Raw genomic sequence first — 25491 nt, 5'->3', positions numbered from 1 at the left:
AAATAAATGTTAAATAGGCTACTTACAATAAATAGTTCACAGAATTAATTCTGGGAATACCTATTGGCATAAATTGTGAGACTATCATACTTTAAACTTTCATACATAAAAAAAAAATATATATATATTTTTTAACTATATTGTAGTTTGGCAGTAGGCTATGCATGTGTGTCGTTTTCTTCATATATTTTAAAGTACATCATACTTTTGCAATATATTGTCTTGTAAAATGTTATTTTATACCATGTATGATTTAGTAACGTAACCAATTAAAAGTTTTTTAGTGTAGCATTTACATTCTTCTGTTAAAATTACTTTGTGAGAAATGACAAAACAGTGGAGAAAATTTACAGAAGGAATCATCTTCCGATCACATTCTAATATCTGTTTGTCATTGTCAAAATAATATTGTTTCTAAAAAAAAAAAAAAAACCTTGTTTGAAGACTATAGACCTGATAATTCTGCAATATGATGTGAAAAACAGATGACAAGTGACATAATGGCAAACGAACGTGGAAACAATCTGAGAGGAAAGCCATCAAATGCAGAGTAAGTGATGTAACAACAACTAGCTTATAAAATCAGCTGCTTCTAAAGCCTTAACAGAGGAAAGAAACAACAGACTCTGAGCAGTGATGACGAGAAACAACAAGAGTCTTCAGGAAGCTCTTAAGAGGGAAGTGAAGGAAAAGGCAGAATATACATTACAAAGGGACTCAGACACAACTAGCTCCTCTTTTCACCAGCTCATGTGATCAGTTAACTTGCACTTCTCATCCTTTTGTTGGCTGAACTCAAGACAAAGAAGAAAGGAATAAGTGCATTGATGAATAAATTAAACTGAATTATTTGAGTAAATACAGAATTTAAACAATCATTTAAGCACATACCATCAGTGACAGAGTAATAAATACCTTTAACATGTGCAACCTGATATCATTTACTTCTTTAGGTCAAGCAATACAAATGAAACATGTTTTGCATGTCAGTCAACTCAAAACACCCTATAAAACCAGTGGTATAGCCTATTGTCTATAATCAGCCATGAAAACTGGTTACAAAGATCATGAGTAATTATCTGCAGCTTGTGTTTTATATAAATCATTAATAGCAGAATGATTACACTGCAGCTGTTCTATTATGTTTATAAAACATTATCATATAGGACCAAAAATACTAGGGTGAAACAGGTTGATTGGGACACTTTTTCCCAGTCATCTCAATGGCTTAAAAAACTTAAAAAACAAACAAAGAAAAAAACACTACAAATTTTAGTGTTTAGTGTAATAAGACAAAATGTTAATAGGCTATACTGAATTAGAGAATTTCCAACCTAATTTGGGGTTGTTGTGCTGCAGCTCATCTTTTTATTTCCGAATAAGAACACACGCATATTTAAAGCCATAGCTCCCTCTGCTGCTAACAACTGGTATCTCTCTCTCTCTCTCTCTCTCTCTCTCTCTCTCTCTCTCTCTCTCTCTCTCTCTCTCAAACACACACACACACACACACACACACACATACACACACATAAATTCAATAATTCTAATGTATTTTTATTGTATTAGCCTAAGTAGCCTACCATACAGTTACCTCAAAATACTATTAAATACAAATATTATTGAACAAAAATAGGCCTATATGACATTGATTTTGCCGAAAAGAAATTTCATTTGGAATCCTTCGACTTATTATCTAGTGTCAGAAGTTGAACGATATCAACTGTTACATCTGTGATGATTTGAAAGATCCGCGCGCACTGCCGGGTGCAGTCGCATATATTGGTGGTTGCTAGGAAACGGTCAACAGAAACGGTCAACAGAAATCTGGACATCACAGGGTAAGACGATGGGAAATAATGCTAGTAGCCATAAAAAATATCATTATTTTTACCAGCCACAATTGTAAATATTAAAAATGGACACGGTTTGTGTATCTTTTTCTATTTCTACTGCTTACTGCACGGAAAAATTTTAACGAAGGTCTGATCTATCTATCTATCTATCTATCTATCTATCTATCTATCTATCTATCTATCTATCTATCTATCTATCTATCTATCTATCTATCTATCTATCTATCTGTTAACGTTATCTATCTATCTTTCTGTCTATCTGTATGTCTGTTTGTCTTTCTGTCTATCTTTGTCTGTCTGTCTGTCTGTCTGTCTGTTTGTTTGTCTGTCTGTCTGTATTGACAAGCCAGTTCTGGTTTTGTGTAATAAAATACATCTTCTCTTTTGAGGACTTTTGAATCTGTGATCCACAGACATTCAGCAAACATGTCTAAAAAAGCAGGGAAGAAAGGAGGTGGAAAACAAGCCGGGATGACAGAGGAGGAGAGACTGCTGTACATGCAGCAAAAGGCTCAAGCTGAGGAGGATATTGCCAAGAGAAAAGAGGACATGCTCACCCAATTCCTCAAGGTGTGACAATTGTGTTTGAGCGGCTGACATATCATATACGTTATATATATGAGCTGAAGTAAATATTTTAGATTTAGAAATCGTCGAGTCATGTCTTTTAGTTGTATAGTGCTTTTCAACAACACATCGTTTCAAGGCAGTTTATGTGACATGGTCAATGTTTACATTTAAGTTAGTCTCTTTTGTCTAGAATAGATGGTGATGAAACTGAAAGACTAACACTTGTGTAGGTGTTCAGCTACATCTAATTGGTCTGATAGTATTTCATTTTTTAGATTCTGAATATCAATATGGCATTACTGTAGAAATATAGCAAAATACTGTCTTATCCATTTTTGTATTAGGCTATGTTTTGAACAGTATTGAAAAGAGTATATAAACATGCAAATTAAAAGATGTAATCATCAAACGCATTTTGTGTCAGAGCAATGATAAATGATCCAAAGTTTGGCCCACATAGACTGCTGTTGTGCTCACTGCACACTGTGTGAAGAGTTTTGAAAAAGTGAGCTAAGTATTGAGAAATGGCTCCTGGCTATTGTTAAAAAAAACTCAGGCAATGGCGTTCTGTACCGGAAATGATTTGTTTTTTAGGATAAACTGCAGAAAGAGGAGAGAAACACCATTCTGAATCTCTACAAGCTGCGGCAGCAGTGGCGTGCTGTTTTAACACAGACCAAGACAGCAGAGCTACGCAATGACATCTCAGTCCTCAGCCAGAGCTTTGAGAGAGTCCTCGACTACAAAGACAACATCATTAAGGTGACTATATAAAATATATAGACTTGACTCTCAGTTTTAAATTCTATAGCTTTCATTACAGAGTCTGGTAGTAACAAACGTGTGTGTGTGTGTGTGTGTGTGTGTTTTACAGAGTTTGGTGGCTGATCTGTCTGAGAGGGAGCAGCAGTCAGAGCTGGCGCGCAGTTCTCATCTGCAGAACGTGGACTGTCTGTTAGAGCTTTATAGGAGTTGGCTGGCAGAACTAGCGTTCAACTTCAACACCAGACTCCAAGAACTTAGCTCAGAGTATAATACTGAGAGGTAAACACAAACAATCACACAAAAGTTAGTGTTTTGCTTTCAAGGGTGTGAATTTGGCCAGTTTGCCAGTTCCTGACAATTTAAATCGGGTCATTCCTTTTAGGATATACCTTTTAACTTTAGAAAATGACAATGCTTTGCTTGTATACTAGAATTTCAGAAATAAACTCAGGTTAAGCTCGGGCACTTAAACATTTTAATTATATCTTTATTATTTATGCAATGACAAGAAGGTTAGGTAACACTTTATTTCGATAGTCCGCTTTAGACATTCTACTTACTATAAATGTAAGTATCTTTGCAACTACATGTCAACTAGCAGTCATTAAGAGTAGACTGTCCTTCACAGATATACATAAATGCCTCATTAGCGGCCATTTCAGTGGGCCACTATACGTAAGCCGTCCGCCATATTGGAATGGTCAAAGCCAGTCTGTCAATGTTCAACATTCGAAAGCAAGTTGACTGTGCAACCATAGTTAGACGCAGTTAGAAAAACTTTGCAAGTACATATTACAGTTTTTCTCCATTGGTTTGGCTCATTTCTTGAAACAGAAATTACATTCTCAAAACAACATGGACAAACCTCCAAACCACCTGGCAATTGTTCACAACAGAATTGAATTTCTCATTCATTTCATCAAATTGCAAATGTCTAAGTACATGTCTCAATGTCTCAGTACATCTTTGCAAATGATTAAGTACAGGTAGCCTACATTTAGCACAATTTCCAAGTGAATAGATCTTGTTGATCTAAACTGATTGTTGATTCTCCGTCTAATGGTTGTTCGCTCCAAAACGTGTCAGCGTCATTTCATTGTACTAGTGCAAAAAATGCCCGTGCAAAATCAGTTGCAAAAAGCACACAGTGAACTCCGAGAAAACGCTATGCTTGAGGAAACAGTTTGTGAATAGGCTACTACAAATGATGCCCGTGAAAGAGACTGTGAACGCATTGAATAGGATATGTTTAGTTGGTGAATAGCATAGGCTACTATTACACAGTAGCGATAGCGTTAAGCGCACCAGAATGAAATATAATATTCAGAAGTAAACAGCATAGCTGACTTACAGATTCAGTTACAGTTTTTCTCAGTCGCTTTGGTGCGTTTTTCACATCATCCCTAACATGTGCAAAATAATAAGTGCATTTCTCAGAACAATTTGTACAAACTGCAATATACAATAGATATGTTTCTAAAGCTAGTCAGTCACTAAAAATCCTTAGTACATCTCTCAAAAGTAAATATTCATGCCAATGATCATGTCAGTGTCATCAGAATGATAAGTCATTTAGTCATTGTTCATGAACAAGCTCGTCAAAATGTTTAGGCATGTTGTCAATGTAACTGTGTACTTTGACACTATTACCAGATGTAAACTTAGGCTACAGTTTGGATGACAGTTACTGTATTGAAAATGCACAAGGCTGCACTTCTATGGCATATATCAATTTCAAAAGTACTATTTACATATAACTGTATGTGGATAATTGATTGAAAGAGACAAAAGAGATTTTGTTTTTCACAGCTTTTACTAGTGCTACTTTATGAAAGAAAACAACAAAATAATTTACAGTAAGAAAAAGACAAGGGGCACAAAGGAAAATAAAAACTAAATTAGAAAGAAACACAGGAAACCCCCCTAAGGCATAACTTTGCCTGCAGCACTGTTCTAGTGCTGTCTCTGCACAAGATGCACCTTTGAGCAATTTAGACAACTGGTTGATTGTTGGTTGAACTAACAGTTTACATTCCTTGAGTGAGGGTCAATTTCACCTGCACGAGTCATCAATTCACGTTTTTGTACAAAAGGTCTAATAGAAATGTGTAAAACTATGCTTGACAGTTTATGACAAATAGTTAAACAATTTTGCATGTAATGGCTTATGCAAGGAACTAATGCCTAGATATTTTGAGGGGTAAGACTATTCAGCAGAGAACCATCTACTATATTTTGATCAACATGACATTAGCAATTGAAAATGTGGAAAAAAGCTGACACTTGTACATTATCAATTGCAATATGTACAAAAGCAATTGCAATTTGTTCAAAGGAATAAGAAATTGCTTTAATGATGTGCACAAGTGACTAGATGATTTGGAATTTGTACAAGTAGTATCAAGAATTGCACTTTTGATCTAAGAAATGCACCAAAGCGACTGAGAAAAACTGTAACATCCACAAATGAATAAGCACCTCGATTCAGGGAGCAGTGCAAAGTTCCCGTGCAAAATCAGTTTTTGTGAGCTGATCGCCGTCAAAAAAGTTCAGGAGATATTTCTTGCGATAGCAATATGATCAAAAATAACTTTATATTGATTTAATGGATTAATTGCATTTTGAAAAAAAAAAAGTCATGAATTTATTGCATTTTTGGGAAAAAATAATCCGTTTTTATAATAAATCTTAAAAAATTCAAATCCAGATTTTGATTTTCAATGTTGTTATAACCTAAAGATGCTATGTGAAAGTTTGAAACAGAAAATAGTGGTTTTCACACATTTAGTGGTTATCTCACATTCGAGAGATATGCGAATAACACACAGACAGACAGACGGACGTTTCTGTAATTTATAGATAGATGGATTTATCACGTTCGGGAACCAAACTATAATATTCAGAAGTAAACAGTGTAGCTGACTGAGTGTTTATGTCAGAATGTTTATTTTTAAACCACAACCTTCTAAAAATGATATATTTAACGATATATTTTGCATTTCTCATCCAAACAATGTCAAACTTGGCACTGCACTTACTCGTGCCCGTGGCAAGACACCTGTCAAGTTTGAAATCAATCGGACTAACGGTTCGAGAGATATGCGAGGAACAGACACACACACACACACACAGACAGACAGACGTTTCTGTAATTTATAGATAGACTAGTGCAAAATACCCGTGCAAAATCAGTTTTTGTGTGTGTTTTTAGTAATTGTTGGTTTGGTGTGATTGAATGCTCATTGTTACAATTACACAGCAAAAGTTCAGTGACATTTTTATTTGTGCATGGTAGAAAGCACACCGTGAACTCCGAGAAAAAGCTATGCTTGAGCAAATACAGTTTGTGAATAGGCTACTACAAATGATGCCCGTGAAAGAGACAGTGAACGCATTGAATAGGATATGTTTAGTTGGTGAATAGCATAGGCTACTATTACACAGTAGCGATAACGTTAAGCGGACCAGAATGAAATATAATATTCAGAAGTAAACAGCATAGTTGACTTATAGATTCAGTTAACATCCACAAATGAATAAGCGTGTCGATTCAGGGAGCAGTGCAAAGTGCCCGTGCAAAATCAGCTTTTGTGAGCTGATCGCCGTCAAAAAAGTTCAGGAAATATTTCTTAGTGATGGCTGATTTCAACAGTTTTAATATGATAGCATTTTGAAGAAAAAAGTGTCATGAATTTATTGCATTTTTGGGGGAAAATAATCAATTTTTATAATAAATCTTTGAAAATCCAAATCTGGATTTGAATTTGTTATGATATTATAACCTAAAGATGCTATGTGAAAGTTTGAAACAGAAAATAGTGGTTTTCATCTTGCCACTTTCTTGGTAAAGAAAACACATTTTTACTAAAATTAATCAAAACTAGTGCAAAAAATGCCCGTGCAAAATCAGTTTTTGTGTGTGTTTTTAGTAATTGTTGGTTTGGTGTGTTTGAGTGCTCATTGTTACAATTACACAGCAAAAGTTCAGTGACATTTTTTTTTGTGCATGGTAGAAAGCACACAGTGAACTCCGAGAAAACGCTGCGCTTGAGTAAACAGTTTGTGTATAGGCCACTACAAATGATGCCCGTGAAAGAGACTGTGAACACATTGAATAGGATATGTTTAGTTGGTGAATAGCATAGGCTACTTACAGTAGCGATAACGTTAAGCGCACCAGAATGAAATATAATATTCAGAAGTAAACAGCATAGCTGACTTACAGATTCAGTAAACATCCACAAATGAATAAGCGTGTCGATTCAGGGAGCAGTGCAAAGTGCCCGTGCAAAATCAGTTTTTGTGTGTGTTTTTTAGTAATTGTTGGTTTCTTGGTAAAGAAAACACAATTTTACTCCAATTAATCAAAATGGATTTATCACGTTTTGGAACCAAACTATAATATTCAGAAGTAAACAGTGTAGCTGACAGATTGTCAGAATGTTTATTTTTAAACCACAACCTTCTTGGGGCTTCTTTGACCGATACAACTCTCTAGTGTCAGAATGTTTATTTTTAAACCACAACCTTATAAAAATGATATATTTAACGATATCTTTAGCATTTCTCATCCAAACAACGTCAAACTTGGCACTGCACTTACTCGTGACCGTAGCGAGACACCTGTCAAGTTTGAAATCCATCGGACTAACGGTTCGAGAGATATGTGGTTAACAGACACACAGACAGACAGACAGACAGACAGACACACACACACACACACAGACAGACAGACGTTTCTGTAATTTATAGAGAGATGGATTTATCATGTTTTGGAACCAAACTATAATATTCAGAAGTAAACAGTGTAGCTGACAGATTGTCAGAATGTTTATTTTTAAACCACAACCTTCTTGGGGCTTCTTTGACCGATACAACTCTCTAGTGTCAGAATGTTTATTTTTAAATCACAATCTTCTAAAAATGATATATTTAACGATATATTTTGCATTTCTCATCCAAACAATGTCAAACTTGGCACTGCACTTACTCGTGCCCGTGGCGAGACACCTGTCGAGTTTGAAATCAATCGGACTAACGGTTCGAGAGATATGCGAGGAACAGACACACACACACACACACAGACATAATTTATAGATAGACTAGTGCAAAAAATGCCCGTGCAAAATCAGTTTTTTTTTTTGTTTTTAGTAATTGTTGGTTTGGTGTGTTTGAGTGCTCATTGTTACAATTACACAGCAAAAGTTCAGTGACATTTTTATTTGTGCATGGTAAAAAGCACACAGTGAACTCCGAGAAAACGCTATGCTTGAGCAAATACAGTTTGTGAATAGGCAACTACAAATGATGCCCGTGAAAGAGACTGTGAACGCATTGAATAGGATATGTTTAGTTGGTGAATAGCATAGGCTACTATTACACAGTAGCGATAGCGTTAAGCGCACCAGAATGAAATATAATATTCAGAAGTAAACACTAACAGCATAGCTGACTTACAGATTCAGTTAACATCCACAAATGAATAAGCACCTCGATTCAGGGAGCAGTGCAAAGTGCCCGTGCAAAATCAGTTTTTGTGAGCTGATCGCCGTCAAAAAAGTTCAGGAGATATTTCTTAGTGATGGCTGATTTCAACAGTTTCAATATGATAGCATTTTGAAAAAAAAGTGTCTTGAATTTATTGCATTTTGGGGGAAAATAATCCGGTTTTATAATAGATCTTTGAAAATCAAAATCTGGATTTGAATTTTTTATGTTATTATAACCTAAAGATGCTATGTGAAAGTTTGAAACAGAAAATAGTGGTTTTCATCTTGCCACTTTCTTGGTAAAGAAAACACATTTTTACTCAAATTAATCAAAATGCATTTATCACGTTCTGGACTATTTTTTACAGTCTATGGTTCTGGAACAAAACTATAATATTCAGAAGTAAACAGTGTAGCTGACTGAGTGTTTATGTCAGAATGTTTATTTTTAAACCACAACCTTCTTAGGGCTTCTTTGACCGATACAACTCTCTAATGTCAGAATGTTTATTTTTAAACCACAACCTTCTTGGGGCTTCTTTGACCGATACAACTCTCTAATGTCAGAATGTTTATTTTTAAACCACAACCTTCTAAAAATGATATATTTAACTATATATTTTGCATTTCTCATCCAAACAATGTCAAACTTGGCACTGCACTTACTCGTGCCCGTGGCGAGACACCTGTCGAGTTTGAAATCAATCGGACTAACGGTTCGAGAGATATGCGAGGAACAGACACACACACACACACACAGACAGACAGACGTTTATGTAATTTATAGATAGACTAGTGCAAAAAATGCCCATGCAAAATCAGTTTTTGTGTGTGTTTTTAGTAATTGTTGGTTTGGTGTGTGCTCATTGTTACAATTACACAGCAAAAGTTCAGGGACATTTTTATTTGTGCATGGTAAAAAGCACACAGTGAACTCCGAGAAAACGCTATGCTTGAGCAAACAGTTTGTGAATAGGCAACTACAAATGATGCCCGTGTAAGAGACTGTGAACGCATTGAATAGGATATGTTTAGTTGGTGAATAGCATAGGCTACTATTACACAGTAGCGATAGCGTTAAGCGCACCAGAATGAAATATAATATTCAGAAACAGCATAGCTGACTTACAGATTCAGTTAACATCCACAAATGAATAAGCACCTCGATTCAGGGAGCAGTGCAAAGTGCCCGTGCAAAATCAGTTTTTGTGAGCTGATCGCCGTCAAAAAAGTTCAGGAGATATTTCTTGCGATGGCAATATGATAAAAAATAACTTTATATTGATTCAATGGATTAATTGCATTTTGAAAAAAAAAAGTCATGAATTTATTGCATTTTTGGGAAAAAATTATCCGTTTTTATAATAAATCTTTGAAAATCAAAATCTGGATTTGAATTTTTTATGTTATTATAACCTAAAGATGCTATGTGAAAGTTTGAAACAGAAAATAGTGGTTTTCACACATTTAGTGGTTATCTCACATTCGAGAGATATGCGAATAACACACAGACAGACAGACGGACGTTGAATTTATAGATAGATGGATTTATCACGTTCGGGAACCAAACTATAATATTCAGAAGTAAACAGTGTAGCTGACTGAGTGTTTATGTCAGAATGTTTATTTTTAAACCACAACCTTCTTGGGGCTTATTTGACCGATACAACTCTCTAATGTCAGAATGTTTATTTTTAAACCACAACCTTCTAAAAATGATATATTTAACGATATCTTTTGCATTTCTCATCCAAACAACGTCAAACTTGACACTGCACTTACTCGTGCACGTGGCAAGACACCTGTCGAGTTTGAAATCAATCGGACTAACGGTTCGAGAGATATGCGAGGAACAGACACACACACACACACACACACACACACACACAGACAGACAGACAGACAAGACAGACAGACGTTTCTGTAATTTATAGATAGATAAGTCATCACATGCACAATAGTCTGTTCAATTGTCAAAATTAGTCAAGAACATAATACCATGAATACCATATATATATATATATATATATATATATATATATATATATATATATAAATAAATATATATATATATATATATATATATATAAATAAAAATACCATATAATATTATTGGCCACCGGGCCATGGTGGATGTCCCAGGCCAGCGAGGGGGCAATATAACTATGTGTGCTGCCATATCTGAGAATGGTGTGGCCACTCACATCCCCAGTCTTGGCCCATACAGAAGCTCCTCATCTTCTTGGACCGCCTTCATTTTGATTTGATCCCTGAAAATGAGAGAGGTCTTGTAGGGCCTCACCTACCACAATATGTCATTGTATGGGACAATGTGAACTTCCACTGTGGCCCGCTCATCAGGGCCTGGTTCACTACTCAATCCAAAGATGGTCATGGTGTTCCTACCTATCCTATTGAGGAGTATTTCTCCGCTTGGAGGTGGAGAGTGTATGAGCATCGGGCTCAAGATCAGAGGTCCCTGCTCCATGCAATGGACGCTGCGTGTCAAACCTTGGAGGCTACTCTTACCCTAAAATCCTATTTCTTTTTTTCAGTTTTATACACAATTGTATTCTGTTAGCTAGACAAAAAACAGTAACCATTGTCAATGAAGAACTAGGCTAAGACTGAAAGGTGGACATGAGGGATATTTCAATGGTCCTCTGCCATAGTGACAAAACATCTAAACATTTTGACTTGCGGTGCTTACACAATGCCAAAGGGACGAAGCATTTTGGTGGCACTGACTGTTTAAATGAGAAGGAAATTTAGTTTTGACCCACTCATGTAACTGTTTTGGGAGAGGTATGAGCTTTTGCAGGTGAACCATGGTGTTGTGCCGAACCATCCAGATTATTTTGGAAAAAGCACCAAGAGTGTTGAGAACGTCCGGTCTGTTTCAAGAAATGAGCCAAAGCAATTGAGAAGGATCTTTACCATTTTCATGGCACTGACTCTTTATATGGGAAAGGAATTTAGATTTGAAGCATGAGTGAACAGTTTTGGGAGAGATATGAGCTTTTGCAAGTGAGCTATAGTGTTGTGCTGAACTGTAAGACTGTTTTGCCAAATGATCTTAGAGTTTTGAGAATGTAATTTCTGTTTCAAGAAATGAGCCAAACCAATGGAGAAAAACTGTAACATTGTACTAACCCTAATAGTCTACTTATACTCTAATGAGAGTTAGTTGACATGTAGTTGCAAATTAATTAGAGATAGTAGAAAGTCTAAAGTGGATTATCGTAATAAACTTTAACCACAAGGTTAACAACAGGATTGAACCTAGCTCTAAAAAAGAAGTAATCTCGAGGGTATCAGCTTGAAGTTCATTTCAATTTTGTTGTTGAATTTGTATATTTTCTGATTATCTATTGAAATATTGATATTATCATGAGGATTGATGTCATTTAATCCAAGAAACTCCAACTAATACCATAAAACACTGCTAAATTCACAAGAGCATTACTAACAATGATGTTTACACTGTTTTCCCACCAAAAGTGATGTCATGAACAGGATTTCACACAAAAAATGGTATAATATTCTATACAAAAAGATCTATATGGGGACATGAAAATGCACTGCGAAGGATTGAGCCAATGTAGCATCATCTGTATGTTATTTCTTTTAAATTCCAGGGAGCAGATTCTTTCACAGCACCAGCAGGAGAGTGTGAATTTGGATAATGTAATGTTTTCCATGGAAAAGCACTACGCTGATATTGACAGTGAGGCGAGACGTGACTACGAGAGCAATTGCAATCAAATTAAAAAACAGGTACTGATTTTATTATGTTCATATTTATTCATTTGGCAGATGCGGTTATCCAAAATGACTTACAAATGAGGAACATCACCAGCAATTTGTCATAGTGCCATATTCATAGTATAACGGCATGTACTCAAAAAACAATCCAAAAGCCGCAGCAGGCTAATGCCTGGCTCACACTACAGGAGTTTTAGGCCGATTTATGCCCGATTTCCCCCTCCCGAGAATCGGAGAAAAAATCTTGTCGAGGACCTTGATCGGTTCCGATGTTCGGCGCAGATTATCTGGTAATGTGAGGCGTTCACAGATCGAATCTTGCACCTCCCGATCTGCTCTCACACAAATCGGGCTCGCCCCGATCATATCAAACATGTTTGATATTTAAGATTTTAAATCGGGATGAGCAAGTCTGTGATTACGTCAGTGCTGTCAAAATAGCCAAGAAACAAGTAGGGCTGTCGTGCTGAAGGAATTTCCCTTGAGATAATTTTGAGTGACTCAACTCGATATGCGTTTTTATCTCCATTTATTTATTGCTAAATAAATAAGTGTTACGCTGTGGTCAGCAGGCACAAAGACGAGTATGTTCAGTAATTAAACCGAAACTAAAAAGCGCGTTGGGAAGTGGATTAAAACGAAGTGGATTAAAATGAAGACACAACACGTCAAAATAAGTTTCGGGGGTCCACAATATAGCCTAATAAACACAATAAACCTGACAATGAGCTTGTTAGACCATTTTTATATAACAGTTAATTCCTTGAATCTCACTTTACGAGAGGCTTTCTGCTTATATTTCACCAGTATTGACATTGAAAGTCTCTGCGCATTAGAGACTGTCACTCAGTCATTAAACTGTTCATTCAACGGAAATGTAAAAATTATGTTGAAATAACATTATTAGCCTAATAATAATAAATCTTTAATCAATATTTGATTGAATGCTGAATGTTATTCTTGGTCAATTTAATAAAATTAATACTTTAATTGTGACAATTGAAATAATTAAATATTAAATGGCCAATTTTTGTAATAGTATTTATATAGGCTATATATCTAGCACCCCCCTCAGCACCTGTGTTAAAAAAATATCTGGCACCGCCCCTGGTTATAACAGCCCACGTATTAAAAAAAATGGTCGGGTTTAAATAGGGCTCGGGCTCATAATTACAGTTATGTTAATGTATTGTGTTGTGTTGTGTCGGGCCGGGCTCGGACACAACGTGCATGGGCTCGGGTAGGGTCGGGCTTGATTTTTTGGGCCCGATCTAAGCTCTTAACTCAAAGTACCGGTAGGTTCAAAGTCTCTGTGCGTGTGTATGTGCGTGCGTGTGTGTGTGTCTCACGTGGCAATGCATATCCCATATGTTTCCATGCTTTTCCACTTCAGATCTGCTGCGTGAGATCACGTGAGGCGCTTCCTCTGGCACGATAATCTTAATAACATTTTGCAGTGTGTGGTGCACCGCGATTTTCAAACCTTGTAGTGTGAGCATGTTTAAGATTTGAGGGAAGAAAATCTGCAAAGATTCTCCTTAAGTGTGTGCTGCAACCAGATTTCAAAATCGGTTAGGATTTTAAAACTCCTGTAGTGTGAGCCAGGCTTAAGACACGAGGAGATTATACTAAAGACGCGTCACACTGAAGCATTACATCTTATGTTATCTTTATTACTCCGTTTCACCAGCAGAAAGAACAAACACCAATCACTTACTTTGGTAGATGCATTCCATCAGTCGAGTGAAGATACATCAAACAGCGCATAGTAACAGATAGTGATGGTAGTAACGTCATTAACAGTAGTGACGGTCAAAAGAACGTTTTTCCCCATGCTCACCCTGCAACCATGCTCCAAAGAACCCGCCATGTCCCACAGGTGAACACACACGCTAATATACACACCAAACCCCCTCACGGTGCCATAGTTACAAATGACGTCACACCGCGCGTGCACATACACAACAGTATAGAAGGATCTCTCTATAAATTACAGAAACGTCTGTCTGTCTGTGTGTCTGTCTGTCTGTGTGTCTGTTAACCACATATCTCTCGAACCGTTAGTCCGATGGATTTCAAACTTGACAGGTGTCTCGCTACGGTCACGAGTAAGTGCAGTGCCAAGTTTGACGTTGTTTGGATGAGAAATGCTAAAGATATCGTTAAATATATCATTTTTTAAAAGGTTGTGGTTTAAAAATAAACATTCTGACATAAACACTCAGTCAGCTACACTGTTTACTTCTGAATATTATAGTTTGGTTCCAGAACGTGATAAATCCATTTTGATTAATTTTTAGTAAAAATGTGTTCCCTTTCGAAAGGGAACTCTACACTACGTCAGAATGACGCTATGGGGGAACGCCTCAGGCGTGACAGGTGTCTGAAATCAAATATCAACTCACGTCAATCATGTTGACCGGCGACAGCCCGCGCATCATCAGCTTGAATGATGAGCGCGCGACCTGGATGTATAAAGGGGAGCCTTGCACACATGACAACATCTTTTCGTCTTCAGGGACTGTTTGTCTGTATTGAGAATATCGCTGAAGCGCGCGGGAGGCTCTCGAGAGAGCCTCTTGTGCAAACTGTGAGCGTTTTTTTATTTAAAAATGCTCCGCTTTCGCGGATCCTTTTCTCGAGGGAGGAGGGTTCAGCATCTGAGCTGTGGTGCGTGCGATCTGTGAAACAATACTGTTTGGGTACGAGGCGTTCACAGTCAGTTCCTAAGGGTGCTGGCAGTGTTCATTAAGAAATATCTCGGCGCGCGTGAGAAAGAAAAAATCCGTGCGCTGTCGGATGTTTCAACCTCGCACCTGTTGACTTTCTTCTCGAGGGATGGAAGCCAAATATTTTTTAACGGCTCTTTTCTCGCGCTTGCCGAGGCAGTGTGTAGATTACGAGAACGTATAAATGTTAAAACAGTATTGTCTGGTGAGTATGGCTGCATTTAATTCTATGAATTAAAATGATGGAATATTATCTGACTTTTAAGAAGTTAGATATTTAGTAATTCAGCCTATCATCCAGATCGCGTTATCCAGTGTTTTTGGCTGCATTTTAATTGAAAAATGAGCAGTGAACAAAAAGAGCAGGTGTAATTCTGGTCTTTTTGTAAAATGTGAAATTAACATATTTCTGTTTCTTTTCAGACCACATCTCCTGTTTTAGAGTCTGGGGCAAAATGTTATGGGAGTAAATCTAAAGATTTTTTCGATGGTCAGGTAGTAGGTCTTAACAGGCCTCCTTGACCAGGCAGTCCCCATTTTGCAACCGGACAGTGCTTGGGCCTCCCTGAGGTGAGCTCCCAGGAATTGACTGTCAAGGAGTAATGTGGTTATCAGGTTATAGGCCTCACTAGGCCTTCCTGAATATGAATGGGCCGCTCCAGGCCTTCTTGAATATGAGCTCCCACATTCTGTGGTTATCAAGTTATAGGCCTCACCAGGCCTTCTTGAATATGAGCTCCCACATACTGTGATATGAGCTCCCACATTCTGTGGTTATCAAGTTATAGGCTTCACCAAGCCTTCTTGAATATGAGCTCCCACATACTGTGGTTATCAGGTCATAGGCCTCACCAGGCCTTCCTGAGTATGAGCTCCCACATACTGTGGTTGAATATGAGCTCCCACATACTGTGGTTATCAGGTCAGAGGCCTCACCAGGCCTTCCTGAATATGAGCTCCCACATTCTGTGGTTATCAGGTCAGAGGCCTCACCAGGCCTTCTTGAAAATGAGCTCCCACATACTGTAGTTGCCAGGTTATAGGCCTCACCAGGCCTTCCTGGTTATGAGCTTCCACATGTCAGGTTACAGGCCTCACCGGCCTTCCTGAATGTGAGCTCCCACATTCTGTGGTCGCCAGGTTACAGGCCTCATCCGGCCTTCCTGGTTATGAGCTCCCACATACTGGGATATCAGGTTACAGGCCTTACTAGGCCTTCCTGAATATGAGCTCCCATACACGGTGGTCGCCACGTTACAGGCCTCGCCAGGCCTTCCTGGTTATGAGCTCCCACATACTGTGGCGCCAGGTTACAGGCCTCACCGGCCTTCCTGGTGATGGGCTTCTACATGTCAGGTTGCAGGCCTCACCCGGCCTTCCTGAATGTGAGCTCCCACATACTGTGGTCATCAGGTTACAGGCCTCATCCGGCCTTCCTGGTTATGAGCTCCCACATACTGTAGTCGCCAGGTTATAGGCCTCACCAGGCCTTCTTGGTTAGGAGTTTTTCACATGTCAGGTTTCGGGCCTCGCCGGCCTTCCTGAATGTGAGCTCCCTCATACTGTGGTTGTACATGAGCTCCCACATACTGTAGTCGCCAGGTTATAGGCCTCACCAGGCCTTCTTGGTTAGGAGTTTTCACATGTCAGGTTTCGGGCCTCGCCGGCCTTCCTGAATGTGAGCTCCTACATACTGTGAGCTTCCACTTACTGTGGTTATCAAGTTATAGGCCTTACCAGGCCTTCTTGATTATGAGCTCCCACATACTGTGGTTGAATATGAGCTCCCACATTCTGTGGTTATCAAGTTTTAGGCCTCACCAGGCCTTCTTGAATATGAGCTCCCACATACTGTGGTTATCAGGTCATAGGCCTCACTAGGCCTTCCTGAGTATAGCTCTCACATACTGTGGTTGAATATGAGCTCCCACATTCTGTGGTTATCAAGTTTTAGGCCTCACCAGGCCTTCTTGAATATGAGCCCCCACATTCTGTGGTTATCAGGTCAGAGGCCTCACCAGGCCTTCCTGAATGAGAGCTTCCACATATTTTGGTTGAATATGAGCTCCCACATGCTGTGGTTGTCAGGTCACAGGCCTCACTAGGCCTTCCTGAGTATGAGCTCCCACATACTGTGGTTGAATATGAGCTCCCACATACTGTAGTTGCCAGGTTATAGGCCTCACCAGGCCTTCCTGGTTACGAGCCTCCACATGTCAGGTTACAGGCCTCACCGGCCTTCCTGAATGTGAGCTCCTACATACTGTGGTCATCAGGTTACAGGCCTCATCTGGCCTTCCTGGTTATGAGCTCCCACATTCTGTGGTTATCAGGTCAGAGGCCTCACCAGGCCTTCCTGAGTATGAGCTCCCACATACTGTGGTTGTATATGAGCTCCCACATACTGTAGTCACCAGGTTATAGGCCTCACCAGGCCTTCTTGGTTAGGAGCCTTCACATGTCCGGTTACAGGCCTCGCCGGCCTTCCTGAATGTGAGCTCCTACATGCTGTGAGCTTCCACTTACTGTGATTATCAAGTTATAGGCCTCACCAGGCCTTCTTGAATTTGAGCTCCCACGTGCGGTGGTCGTTAGGTCACAGGCCTCACCGGCCTTCCTGAGTTTTAACCTTCCACAATTAGTGGTCACCAGGCTTTAGGCCTCTGCGGCCTTCCTGGTTATGAGTTCTTTCATGTCAGGTGGCAGGCCTCACCAGGCCTTACTGAATGAGAACTCCCACGTATTGTGTCTATCAGGTTGCAGGCTTCTTCTGGCTTTCCTGATTATAGGTTCCCACGTACGGTGGTTCCCTGGTTACAGGCCTTACCAGGCCTTCCTGGGTTTGAGCTTTTACATGTCAGGTTACAGGCCTCATCCGGCCTTCCCGAATGTGGGCTCACACATACTGTGTTTTTAGAGTGATGAAGTACGAAGCAAACCTTTACTTCATTCCTTTTTGGTACATACGTTCCGTACCTTTTTTAAACCATGCTTATGGTAAGTCACACGACTTATGTCTTGTGTATTTTCTAAATCCATTTTCTATGGTAAGGGTCATGCGCATATCGCTTCTGTCCCTTCCTATGTGGCTCAGACCCTGGTCTTACTTCCTGTCGTCACTTTATTACGACAGATGTTTTTCTCTAGCTAACTTCCACATTCTGATGAGCTCCCACACACTGTGGTCACCGTGTTACAGGCCTCACCGGCCTTCCCGAGTATGAGCTCCCACATGCTGTGGTCGCCAGGTTAGAGGCCTCATCAGGCCTTCTTGGGTTCAGAATGGCTAAGTACATGCACTTTCTTTCATGTACTTTCTATTTCCATTTTTTATGGTAAGGGTTGTGCGCTGTACGCTTTATTCCCTTTCTGAAAGTGAGCTCCCACATCCTGTGGTCGCCAGGTTAGAGGCCTCACCGGCCTTCCTGATAGGAGCTCCCACATGCTGTGGTCACCAGGTTAGAGGCCTCACCGGCCTTCCTGATAGGAGCTCCCACATGCTGTGGTCACCAGGTTAGAGGCCTCACCGGCCTTCCTGATATGAGCTCCCACATGTTGTGGTTGCCAGGTCAGAGGCCTCACCGGCCTTCCTGAAGGTAAGCTCCCACATATTGTGGTTGAATACAAGCTCCCCCATGTTGTGGTCGCCAGGTTAGAGGTCCTACCAGGCCTTCCTGGAGGTAGCTCCCTTTAGGCCCTCACAGGCCTCCTCAGTGTTTTGAAACACAAACACTGGGTAGATCCATGGATCGAGTAGAGAGACTCCCCTCGCTGGCAAGGGTTGTAAAGCACTATGCTGAGTCATACTCTCCAGGATGTCCCGTCTCTGAGATCCGGGCTGAGTGGTTCACTGCCTGTTTTGCAGTCCCTCGGGTTGGATGCCTTCTTAAGGCAAGTGTCCAGAGGCTCTGTCTTCAGACAGACAGGAAGTGGCCAGACTCTAGTGTCTTATGTAGTGACACCAGGTCAGGCCTGCCTGGTGGTATTTCAGGTGGCACGCTCCCCTGAATAGTGACTGGCTGGGAGTCCCTTGGGCCCCCTAGCCACACTCCCTAGAAGGGACCCCTTCTTTTGGAAGCTGTGGTCCTAAGCCTTTGAGCTGGCCCAGATACCCCCCCATTAACTATGTTCTGGCGGTTTCTTGGTTCATTAGCTTGGGTGATGACCGGTAGGGAGTGCTGTCACTGACAGCCCGATGTGACCTAAGGGTGAGTGGTTCCAGTGTTTTCTGAATTACTGGTTCGGACAGTTGTCACTGCCTTTGGGCATGCACTCCCCTCAGCATGGTGGCGTTGGTATATCGTTCCCCATAGCGTCATTCTGACGTAGTGTAGAGTTCCCTTTCGAAAGGGAACGTCTCAGGTTACGACTGTAACCTATGTTCCCTGAGAACAGGGAACGAGACACTACGTCTTCCTGCCATGCCTCGGGGCCTGCCTGCAACAGTCCCTTCAGACGATAGGATGTTGTCATGTGTGCAAGGCTCCCCTTTATACATCCAGGTCGCGCGCTCATCATTCAAGCTGATGATGCGCGGGCTGTCGCCGGTCAACATGATTGACGTGAGTTGATATTTGATTTCAGACACCTGTCACGCCTGAGGCGTTCCCCCATAGCGTCATTCTGACGTAGTGTAGAGTTCCCTGTTCTCAGGGAACATAGGTTACAGTCGTAACCTGAGACGTTTTCTTTACCAAGAAAGTAACAAGATGAAAACCACTATTTTCTGTTTCAAACTTTCACATAGCATCTTTAGGTTATAATATCATAAAAAATTCAAATCCAGATTTGAATTTTCAAAGATTTATTATAAAAACGGATAATTTTCCCCAAAAAATGCAATAAATTCATGACACTTTTTTTCAAAATGCTATCATATTGAAACTGTTAAAATCAGCCATCACTAAGAAATATCTCCTGAACTTTTTTGACGGCGATCAGCTCACAAAAACTGATTTTGCACGGGCACTTTGCACTGCTCCCTGAATCGACACGCTTATTCATTTGTGGATGTAAACTGAATCTGTAAGTCAGCTATGCTGTTTACTTCTGAATATTATATTTCATTCTGGTGCGCTTAAAGTTATCGCAACTGTGTAATAGTAGCCTATGCTATTCACCAACTAAACATATCCTATTCAATGCGTTCACAGTCTCTTTCACGGCCATCATTTGTAGTAGCCTATTCACAAACTGTTTCCTCAAGCATAGCGTTTTCTCGGAGTAGGCTACACTGTGTGCTTTCTACCATGCACAAATAAAAATATCTATCTATAAATTACAGAAACGTCTGTCTGTCTGTCTGTCTGTCTGTGTGTGTGTCTGTTCCTCGCATATCTCTCGAACCGTTAGTCCGATTGATTTCAAACTCGACAGGTGTCTCGCCACGGGCACGAGTAAGTGCAGTGCCAAGTTTGACATTGTTTGGATGAGAAATGCAAAAGATATCATTAAATATGTCATTTTTAAAAGGTTGTGGTTTAAAAATAAACATTCTGACATTAGAGAGTTGTATCGGTCAAAGAAGCCCCAAGAAGGTTGTGGTTTAAAAATAAACATTCTGACATAAACACTCAGTCAGCTACACTGTTTACTTCTGAATATTATAGTTTGGTTCCCGAACGTGATAAATCCATCTATCTATAAATTACAGAAACGTCCGTCTGTCTGTCTGTGTGTTATTCGCATATCTCTCGAATGTGAGATAACCACTAAATGTGTGAAAACCACTATTTTCTGTTTCAAACTTTCACATAGCATCTTTAGGTTATAACAACATTGAAAATCAAAATCTGGATTTGAATTTTTTAAGATTTATTATAAAAACGGATTATTTTTTCCCAAAAATGCAATAAATTCATGACTTTTTTTTTTTTTTTCAAAATGCAATTAATCCATTGAATCAATATAAAGTTATTTTTGATCATATTGCCATCGCAAGAAATATCTCCTGAACTTTTTTGACGGCGATCAGCTCACAAAAACTGATTTTGCACGGGCACTTTGCACTGCTCCCTGAATCGAGGTGCTTATTCATAATATTATTTAAACCACATGTAATGAAATATTATATTTCATTCTGGTGCGCTTAACGCTATCGCTACTGTGTAATAGCCTATGCTATTCACCAACTAAACATATCCTATTCAATGCGTTCACAGTCTCTTTCACGGGCATCATTTGTAGTTGCCTATTCACAAACTGTTTGCTCAAGCATAGCGTTTTCTCGGAGTTCACTGTGCGCTTTTTACCATGCACAAATAAAAATGTCACTGAACTTTTGCTGTGTAATTGTAACAATGAGCACACACCAAACCAACAATTACTAAAAACACACACAAAAACTGATTTTGCACGGGCATTTTTTGCACTAGTCTCTGAAATTTTGCTGTGTAATTTTTATTAAAGATTTATTATAAAAACGGATTATTTTTTCCAGATTTTGATTTTCAAAGATTTATTATAAAAACGGATTATTTTCCCCCAAAAATGCAATAGATCATGACACTTTTTTTCTTCCAAAATGCAATTAATCCATTGAATCAATATAAAAGTTATTTTTTATCATATTGAAACTGTTGAAATCAGCCATCGCTAAGAAATATCTCCTGAACTTTTTTGTTCAGCGATCGCTTACAAAAACTGATTTTGCACGGGCACTTTGCACTGCTCCCTGAATTCAATGCGTTCACAGTCTCTTTCACGGGCACCAAACCAACAATTACTAAAAACACACACAAAAAGATTTTGCACGGGTATTTTGCACTAGTAGAAGAAATATCACAAAAGACTAATCAAACCCAATGTATGGCTCCTACACATAGGTTTAGTAAAAACTAGATTATTCAACAAGCTAGAGCAAAGGTAAAATTATATGTTGTTGGTTTTATTTCTGCAGAACAAAGAGGAAAATCAAACAGTGAAAGAACAGATGGAAGGGGTTATTGAAAAACTCTGGCAAGACATGAAGGAGGTTTCACACGAATTTAACAAGTCCACCAAAGACAAAATCATCGCATTCAACTCTTTGGATGTCAAGGATAAACAGAGTGTTAAAGAGATCGACGCACATCAAAAGCACATTCAGAAGCTGCAGGTCAGACAAAAATCCAGTGTGGGATCTGTTTTTGCTGACTACTTTGTTCAAGCATTTTTCTTCCAATTGTGATATTTCATCATTTTGATGATTTTGTTGCAATTTAAACTGTACAAAACTTTTGCAGGAGACCATCTCAGCTCTGCGCTGTCAGCTGAGCTCTAGTCAAAGTGGAGGAACAGTTCAGCAGCTTCGTTCAGACCGTGATGAGCTCGGCCAGGAAGTTCAACATTTTAGAGTCCAGCTCCGTGCTGCCCAAACCATTCGGAGAAAGCAGCTCACTAAACTTACCGTTCAAAGCAACAATGCTGCTAAAAAACTACAGGAGACAATAGCTTTGGTAAATTTATTACACCCACATTTAAACTAATTTTTTTTTTACATTTTCCAAGTAATAGTTATATTTTGTTAATCCTGCAACAACATTCCTGTCTAAAACCATTGTCCTAACAACTATTCGTACCTCTAAATCTAAACCTAACCATAACTTCTCAAATCAGAGGGAAATGACAGCTGTATAAGAATGGTGTACCCCTAATCACTGTTATAAGCCTAAACTGAACATTAACTGTAAACCTAGCCCTTGAATCTGATTGGTTGATTGGAATGTTATTCTAAGATCAACAACGATGTTGGAACTTGGTGAGATGCAATTTTGGATTGCTTAATAGAGTATTTTCACCCTCTGGCAAGTAATGACCAACATTTAAAATCTATTATATTTAATGTTTTACATCATAATTTCACACTACATGCAAAACCATATCAGAACACAGAATGTCTTTTAATGATACATTAACATTTAAGCATTTTATGCATAATAAAACATACAACTTTATTTAGTTTAGATACATCCTTATTAGTTAATATCTCAGTCAAGCTGAAACAGGAGAAACTGTGTCTTGTATCATTAGTAGACCAGAAATATATATTTTTTCTTGCAACAGGGATGCATTTTGTATATTTATTGGAAGTAGAGATTATGTAATTCTGGAGCTTAATTAATTAATATTAGCAATACTCTCAACATCCAATCAGTCACCCATTCTGTCTCTTCCATAGGGGGAAAGGTTGATGCGTCTCTCTGAGGTGTGCAGTAAGATGGAGACGGAGCACGAGAAGGTTCTGCCCTTCTACAAATCATCATTGAGTGAAGAAGAGCTGAGTCAGGAGAAAGCCAATGCCATGAAGTCGGCAGATGAGAAACTCACTCAGGTTTATTAAAATCACACTCCATCACAATCCCACAAACTACTGTAAACCACTTGCTTTTAAATCTGCCATCATTCTGACATGGAGTGGCTGCTTTTTACAATCCAATTAATTCCAGATAGAAAAATGAAAATCATTATTTTCTCAATGGATATCCTGTTTCACTCAGATATATGTCGCTTTGGGGGAAGTCATTTCAGATATTTCATGCAGTTTCATTACTGCATTATTCTAGTCATCTGTTAAATTCAGTATATCTTTTGTGTTGTCTTTTGACTTTACTCCTCTTGTCCTATCCTCTTTCCACAGCTAATACATGACTATTCTCCTCTTGGGAAGTTTTGGCAACGTTACAACAAGGTTCAGCTTGACCGTTTGTGTCTGAAGCGAGAGAAAGAGCTTCTGTTACAGGAGAATGAACGACTGAGGACCTATCTGAAGCAGTACCTGGATGAAGTTTCGGTCTCTGATGAGAGTTTTCAGCAACAAAAGCTTCTGGTGGTGTCTTCTTCAACTCTACAGACCCCTGCTACCACTGAGAGACGCGGTCAAAAGTGCTATGTGGTCCAAGAAGCAGCGAATATTGTGCAGAAACAGCTTTAAGGAATAAATGTGAAACGTTTAATGTAAAAGTGTGTTTCTGGAAGCAATTAAAATGTTTTTATGCCTCTGGCATGCAGTCGGTGAGTCTGTTTACTGCAATGATCTCAGTATATTTTATATTAAATTTAGGATTTTAGGACACTTCCTCAAATCCCACAACTTTATATTAACTAGTGCAATTATGTAAATGTGTTGACCGATTCTGTTTCATTACCTCAAGATGGCGCCAAATCATTGAAGATTGTCCTTTATACATCTGGAAAACGGGTCGATGCATTTTAGAATGAAAGGTGAAGTTGAAAATAGACTACATTTTTGAATTATTTGAAGGCATTTTGCATCTCGTCATTTAATGACAAATAAGCTCAGCTATAACTATAAGCTCTATCACTCATAGATGCATGGCAAACCTCAAACATTGATAACATTGATGTGTGATGTCTTTAATAAAGACATGCTATATTAATCTAGTACAAAACAGGGCAACAAATAACATGAAGCAAAGTTTTATGGAACTTGTTAATCTAATACATAACATTATTATGCAATCTTCTGGCCAAAGAAGCTTGTTCCTTCCTATTGACTGGCCGCGCGTCGACTCTGCGAACACCGCAATGGCCGCAACGTAAACTTTGAGCGTGGAAGGGGACCTGCCCTTATCCAGTAGCCCTTGAAGGAAACAACGCACCCCAGAGACCCCACAGGTTTGTGGGTCCAGGTCTTTTCCCACGCACCAGCTAGTAAACACAGACCATTTAGACGCGTAGAGCCTTCTCGTGGAAGGAGCTCTAGACTGCGTGATCGTGTTCACAACCCCTTCTGGCAGGACAACGGGTATCCGTTGATTATCCATGCATGCAGAGACCAGCGCTCTGGATGAGGATGCCAAATCGAGCCGCCGGCTTGAGAGAGGAGATCCCTTCTCACCGGAATCGGCCATGGGGCTAAGTTCATCAGCCGCATCAGCTCCGGGAACCAGATTTGGTTCTCCCATCGCGGGGCTACGAGGAGCACCGAGTGGCCAGTCTCCCTGATTCTCCTGATTACCTGTGGTAACAGCGAGATCGGGGGAAAAGCGTACAGTGGGCAGCTGGGCCATGCTTGGGCCAGCGTGCCCTCATTCTTCGAAAAGAACATCGGGCAATGAGCGTTGAATCATACCATAGAATCGCCAATAACTAGGGCACAATCAACAGGATTCTCAGTGGGTGTTTCACTGAGTGGGGAGAACCTGTTTATTGTTGTTATCGGAACGGAAGAGGGGTGTTTTGTCCCGCGACTATAGCGTCTCACCGTCACCCAATCGCCCTGCTGCACGGGCTCTGGGGCCGGAACCGAACCATGTACAGAGTTCACTAAGCTAGTCGCATCCAAAGCAGTATCTAAAGCCCTTGCACTCTTACAGT

At 39.5% G+C, this 25491-nt stretch overlaps 1 protein-coding gene across 2 annotated transcripts; it reads left to right on the top strand.

Moving 5' to 3' along the window:
• The first annotated feature begins 1772 nt into the window (after window positions 1-1772).
• Window positions 1773-24124, top strand: drc2 (dynein regulatory complex subunit 2). Of its 2 annotated transcripts, none has more exons than XM_079884180.1 (9): window positions 1773-1841; window positions 2270-2426; window positions 3021-3188; window positions 3301-3470; window positions 12319-12457; window positions 22073-22270; window positions 22398-22610; window positions 23333-23485; window positions 23792-24124. In XM_079884180.1, exons 2-9 carry the CDS (start codon window positions 2283-2285, stop codon window positions 24083-24085), a joined length of 1479 nt encoding a protein of 492 aa, XP_079740306.1. In that variant the 5' UTR covers window positions 1773-1841; window positions 2270-2282; the 3' UTR covers window positions 24086-24124. The 2 variants fall into 2 exon arrangements, with proteins under 2 accessions (XP_079740306.1, XP_079740307.1); XM_079884181.1 differs by lacking the exon at window positions 1773-1841 and adding an exon at window positions 1870-1983.
• Window positions 24125-25491: the final 1367 nt, after the last annotated feature.

This window comes from Squalius cephalus (genome assembly GCF_949319135.1).
Source record: "Squalius cephalus genome assembly, chromosome: 10".
Lineage (NCBI taxonomy): Eukaryota > Metazoa > Chordata > Actinopteri > Cypriniformes > Leuciscidae > Squalius > Squalius cephalus.
This window is presented reverse-complemented; position numbering and strand designations above follow the sequence as displayed.